The sequence below is a fragment of the Lindgomyces ingoldianus genome (genome assembly GCF_010093535.1).
Source record: "Lindgomyces ingoldianus strain ATCC 200398 unplaced genomic scaffold BDR25scaffold_15, whole genome shotgun sequence".
Lineage (NCBI taxonomy): Eukaryota > Fungi > Ascomycota > Dothideomycetes > Pleosporales > Lindgomycetaceae > Lindgomyces > Lindgomyces ingoldianus.
This window is the reverse complement of record NW_022985176.1, coordinates 989252-995251: the sequence shown is the minus strand read 5'-3', so window position 1 is coordinate 995251 and position 6000 is coordinate 989252. Positions and strand designations below refer to the sequence as shown.

Genomic DNA, 6000 nt, shown 5'->3' with positions numbered 1-6000 from the left:
TAAATAATTAGGCAACGCTATATTAATAAAGAGAGGCGTTAGTAGAGTAAAAGAGGTAGTAGAGGCAGGTAAGTTAGTAGGCAGTAGAAGTTAAGAAATTTTAGATATATAGCGCTAAGCCTAGTTAGGCAACTATTACAACTCTAAAGTCTCTTAAAGCTAAGCTGCTTTATACTATATTTACTACTCTTACCCACTAAAGGATCTTATATCCTTTAGTAAACCTAAGATCTTAGAGATTTAAGTCTGTTAATTAAGTTAATTAAGTTAAGTTATTAAGTTAACTTAATTGTTGCCAACTCTAGCAAGAAAACTCTAATATCAGAGTGTATTTAAGATGACATTCTACTATTCAACATGCATGCCTGCTTATGGGCGCCTCTCAGGGACAGGCGGATATCACAAATCCCACCATACCATACTGTTTGGCTTCGTTGACAATATTACCCGCATTACGACATCGGCCAATTATATATCCCTCATGGCATGCATACGTCCCATTCACAACATAATCCCAGCCTATCCATACCTAACTCTCCTCCCACCAACCCTCACAGTTGGTCGCATCTTGTGACTAACCCTTATCCCCCTCTTCCTTGCATAGTTCGCTGCATCCTGCGATGAAATGCGGTCACAGTCATCAAGATTAAGCTCCCTCAACTTCGGAAGTTGATCCACCAAAATCTTCACCCCAGCGCCTGTGATCTTAGTCTGACTCAGATTGATGGTCTCAAGGCCTGCGAGTTGCGCGACAAGCATCTCGACATCATCGTCTGTGCATGATTGCGTGGAGAGGTCGAGGGTGTGCAATACAGGGCTTGTGATACGGGGGGATGCCAAGAGGCCTTCGGAACCGAAGAATGTGCTGGAAGTGAGAGAGTCTTTGATGGATAATGCCTGGAGAAGCGAGCTGGAGGGCACAGGAATTGGCGTCTCTTGGCTTTCGGGGACGTAGTAGTCGAGCAAGTCTGAAAAGAAGCGAGGCTCTAGGTCCATACAATTTGCAATAGACAAGGAGGTCAGAGTTGGGAGATGCGATGCCAGCACATTTTCGGGATCTTTCAGAGACATGAGCTGGAGGGGATGGAAAACTAGCTGCTCTAGGCTTGGAGGGAGACGCGGGAATGTAGTAAAGTGGACGTGTTTGAGTACGAGGTGTGTCAATGGTACCAGAAGGAAGACATCCTCAATCCCAGTAGGAGGGGGTATCACGTGGCCAGGGCCCCAGTGTAACAGCTTCAGGCATCGAAGAGCTGGGGTTCGGGAAAAGAGTGCCGACAGATTCAGCGCCACTACAGCTACTTCAGTCTGACCTCCCGCGAGGACCAAGGTGTTGAGTTGGGGATATGTTTCACTCCAGTTGGCAGCCCCTAGACGAGCAGATATGATAGACCGGAATTCCGCATGAACTAGGGTCGGACGGCGTCGGAGGACTTGCGTGACGGTATCGAGCGAGATATCCACGTGTACAATCAGCTTCTTGAGGTTCATTGCGATTTGAGCGAACTCTATGATGGAATTGGATGTGGCCCCACCGGAGAGAAGTGTGATCTCTGTGAGCCCCTTACATAAGGTAGCCATAGTTCGAAGAACATCGTAGCTCCCGAAGCGGTTGACGACGAGGCTCTGGACTTGGTTCTGAGAGCGGAATAGGGCACTTCTGACAAATCTACTACTAACTTGGCACTTCCTGGATGCTTCGGAGAAGTCGAGATGAATCCAGCGCTTGGTGGAATTGATCAAGAATTTCTTCCAGAACTTGCAGACCCTGAGACAGGAAACCATGTCTTTAAAGGACATGTAGTCAAACACCATATCCACCAGTTCCACGGGGAGAATGACAAAAGGGTCGATAGCATGTGCGGGAGAGAGTTGGCGGATTAATCGGTCGTGTCTTGCTTGCAGAATCTATAGTAGATTAGCGTCAAGAATGACAATGCTAAACGACTTACAACAGACCATGAAGTCCTTGTTATAAACAGGGACCTTTTTCATGCCTAATGCATAAATTCCAACGGCTTTATCTGGCTTACTCAGCTTCTCGAGTTCAGTGCCTGTTCGAAGGTATCCCTGTCCATATGCTTCAGTATGTCATATTGGACGTTCATGACGCGTGAATACCTACCCTGATGTCGCGCTCATCGAGTTTGATCATATCGCGGCCATCTTTGCAAGCAGCCACAAAGCGCTCCAGCTTGTCGAAACTCTTGGATCGGCCTTCGAGAGCTTCAAGACGTGGGATAACAGCAAGCTCAATGGCACGGGTGAAGTTCTGAGCCGCCTGTTCATAGCGCGACTTTTTGTAATGAGCACGCGCTACCTCCAGGTACTCATCTGAAGAGAGCGTATGAGCCATAGTCAGCGTATAGCATCCAACACTATGTTTATCCAGGATATCAAGAATTCATGTTGCGTGGACGTGTTGGTGGTGGTTGAATCAGGGGAAAGATCGGCATAGCGTCACGTGAGCTGGGCTCGGTTCCGCTGTGCTGAGCTTATGCTGCTTATCTAAACCAAACTTCCTCTTCTGGAGTTTTCCATTATCAACCCTTCAACACCACAACTCCAACATTAGCAGACCTCGCGATATATTTCCTAGCGCTTGGCATCTCGGTCGTATCTTTCGCGTAGCAGTCTCGTTCTGAGCGCCTTCAGCCTGGTGATAGTGTGGCTGGGGGCCGAATGCGAATACGACCCCCTGCCTCGTGTTCTCAAACAGATGATACTTATTTTGGGGGTAACCTCCAGCTGGTGCTCCCCCGTATCACTATCGTAACTGCACCTCATTTGTCCCTTTCATCTCTTGGTCTTTCAGCTGCTCAAGGCTCATACGAGCCGGATTTTTCGTATCGAATGTCACCGTCTTGCGGAGGCTTTCTTCACGATCCAAGCCTCACCCGCGATGCATACGATCAGTTCATATTCAATGTCCGTCAGGAGATTGCAACATGAAAGAGTGGAGAAGCAGACGCTGTTCTCGGATCAGCGACACGTCCATTCACTCCTAAGCTTCTCAAGTCATCTTTCTATTCCAACCTCAGGCTATCGTCTGTTGTCGACAATTCACAGGTAAAAGTAGAATCGAGGAAGTAGAGATCTTCCAATCTTAGTGCCTGTCGATCACCTCAAACGCTCTTTCTCCACATACATTGTTTGAGCCCTGTCTTGGCACATTGCTTGGTTGGACTCTTCATCAAGCCACCGTGATGGGGCGTGGTTGGGCAGGGTTTCGTCGCTGCCAAGTCCGTCCTTACGATCTCTCTTTTCGCATTCGTGCCCATTTTGAACTCACTCGGTCCGCGTTCTTTGTGCCGCCTGCATGTTGTTCCCTTATACCGGGGTTACATTGGACTGAATTCCTGCTTGAAATAAGCTCTTTAATCTCCTTGAGGCTACTGACCCTTCTTGGCGCATGTTCATGTACAGCCTGGAATAGCAGGAGATCTCCAGGCAACCCTGGACTCAACTTCAACAATATGGGGGTTTTCGTGGTGACTGGGGGCCGGTATTCCAGTACAAGAATATAATGTCTCCACGTATTTTGCCTCATGAGGACCCATAGCACTCATCAGTCGCTCTCTTAGATCAGTGCATGCTATCGTTCGCTCGTTAATTTTCCTGCCTCTACTGTTGCGAGCGATTACATACCGTCATCATGTTATTTCAATATACTATTTATTTCGTCCTGTCCCTCTTCTTCAGCAATGCATTCGCCCTCAAGCTTGCGCCAATCACCGACCCGGGAACAGTTACCAGCGGTGTACGCGCATCTTCCAAACGATCAGCGAACTTCACGGGAGATCTAGACCTGCAAGATTTTGAGACATTCTTTTGGGGGGCTCCCGGTACAGAAATATCTTTTCAGGATGGGAGCGCGCTTGCTAACGTCGGTATCAGCGGGCTTAAACCTCATTTACGCAAATCTCACCGTTTACTTCCCTGAAGAGTACCAGTATGTTATTTCTATGGAGCGCTTTGCTAGCTCACTCAAATCGGTCAACTGCGCTGAAGACATGATGCTCGAATTCGTGGACAAAGCTGCCTTTGACTATGCCAAGAGTGTGTGGAACTGGGTGAACCAAGATGTGAACCATACCTTCATCATGGTTACGAACTATGAGGGGTGTGCCGACGATAAAGAACGTCTGCCATTCATTGTGTCCAACATTAAATACGACGACGCACATTTCAAGGCCCATCTTACCGCGGATCAAAAGGACTGGGAAGAGGTTGCGCATTCCTACACTCTCAATGTAGGCCACATGCCTCTTACTCCTGTTCATCGACTTCTCATGGAACGAGAGCTCCTGCCGAGAGGTCCAGATTTCACAATGAGTCTTGCAAGCTCGTACGACAAAAATCTCTTCTCTACGACAGTTGGAGGTTGGACGACTTCTGTCGATGCTACCATTCGCACTGCTGGAAGTTTGAACGTCGACTTCGACGTAGACGTATCCTGGTTCTCGCTTTCTTCCGCTAGTATGACCATCAGCCCGCAAGATGTCGCGGCTTCAATCCAGCTGGCACTCTCTGAAAGTGGTACTCTTTCCAAAGCGTACAGTTGGCAAAAGACAGTGGTACGTACTGAGCCCATGATAGAAGTGATATTAGATATTCAGGCCGAGTCTCTTATTCCAAAATACTTGCTAACTATTGGGTAGTAAGCATAGGTTTCTCTTCCTCTATGTTGTCCAACACCATGCTTAGATGCCACCTAAGTGATGTCTTCTACTAGTCCCACATAGTATTGAGCTGCTCCCTTTATCTGGTGGATGCTAACTGTGCATCCAGAATTTCCATTCCCATTGAAGGTATTGAGATTGCCAAGGTCGTTAAACTTGGTGCTTTCTTGGACGTGGATGTCGGCTTTACAATGGATGAGTGGACAGGAGAAGCACATGCGAATTTCGGCGCCAGAGTCGCGCTCTCTAATTCAGCGATCGTGAAGGTTGATCTGATTAAGTCGTCAAACAACAAATTTTCCGGCTGGATGCCAACCTTCTCCGCCATTCCTCTTACATTAAGTGCAAAGATTGCCGGATCGGCAGAAGTGTTTGCTGAACCGAATATCAAGTTGGAGGCGTCGGCTCTTGGTAAGTCTGAACAAATTTTGTTCCTGATGTATGGCTAACTCCCTCTAGGTAAGGGTTGGAACGTCGGCCTGAATATGAAGATGCCTTACATCAAGGCTGACTTTGCGGCAATGTATGATACCACTGGCGTCTGCAGCACGAAGAAGACCCTCGGCGTAGACGTTGACGCGAATGTTGGTGTCGAACTATTTGCTCAAGCAGCTACCAAAGGCAATGAAGCCAATCCGTTCTGGAAGCAAGACCTCTTCGTAAGTATTAATTTATCAAAGAACTTACCCGGTTCAATATGCTAATACAACTGCGCTCAGTCTCACGAATGGCCTCTCTTCTCGAAGTGCCTAGCTTTTGGTGCAGAAAACGCTCACTCTGGAGAGGTAGTTGTGCCAAACCCTGCCACCAAGACCAAAAAGGTTTCGAAAACGACAAAAGCTACGACAAAGCCCAAGACTACCAAGAAGCCAGAAACATCAGAGAAACCGAAAACGACAGTCAAACCAAAGACGACAACGCTAAAGCATACTACCAAGGCCAGCTCCAAGAAGTCTTCAAAACCAGAAACTGATAAGCCAACACTAACTAAATCCTCCAAACGAAGCACAACGAAGCATTCCACAGCCACGGATGAGACGGGTAAGCCCACAAAGGAGGCCACATCTAAGCCTGCAAAGACGTCTAGTGCTTCGCTCTCAAAGTCTAAACCAACTCACACTGAGCTTACGGGTTCTGTTAAGCCGACTCAATCTTCCAGTAAAAAACATACCTCTTCTACCGATGAGACAAGTATATCTCGCGCAACTAAGAAGACGAGTGCAGCACATACCACCAAGTCGTCCATCACCGTCAATACAGTCAGCACAGACAGTCCTACCCCTTCCTCCTTCAGTACTTTTTCAGGCTGGACGAACTC

At 47.7% G+C, this 6000-nt stretch overlaps 2 protein-coding genes across 2 annotated transcripts; one reads left to right on the top strand and one right to left on the bottom strand.

Moving 5' to 3' along the window:
- Nucleotides 1-519: 519 nt before the first annotated feature.
- BDR25DRAFT_286446 (uncharacterized protein) lies at nt 520-2393 on the bottom strand (the record flags this gene model as incomplete). Its single annotated transcript, XM_033688251.1, has 4 exons — nt 2126-2393; nt 1960-2070; nt 1327-1908; nt 520-1236 (listed from the first exon to the last, which is right to left on the bottom strand). Exons 1-4 carry the CDS (start codon nt 2354-2356, stop codon nt 520-522), a joined length of 1641 nt encoding a protein of 546 aa, XP_033547895.1. The 5' UTR covers nt 2357-2393.
- A 1719-nt stretch (nt 2394-4112) lies between these two features.
- BDR25DRAFT_154353 (uncharacterized protein) lies at nt 4113-5269 on the top strand (the record flags this gene model as incomplete). Its single annotated transcript, XM_033683948.1, has 3 exons — nt 4113-4581; nt 4812-5093; nt 5142-5269. Coding segments are annotated over 3 exons (879 nt in total), but the record flags the coding sequence as incomplete, so codon positions are not given.
- Nucleotides 5270-6000: the final 731 nt, after the last annotated feature.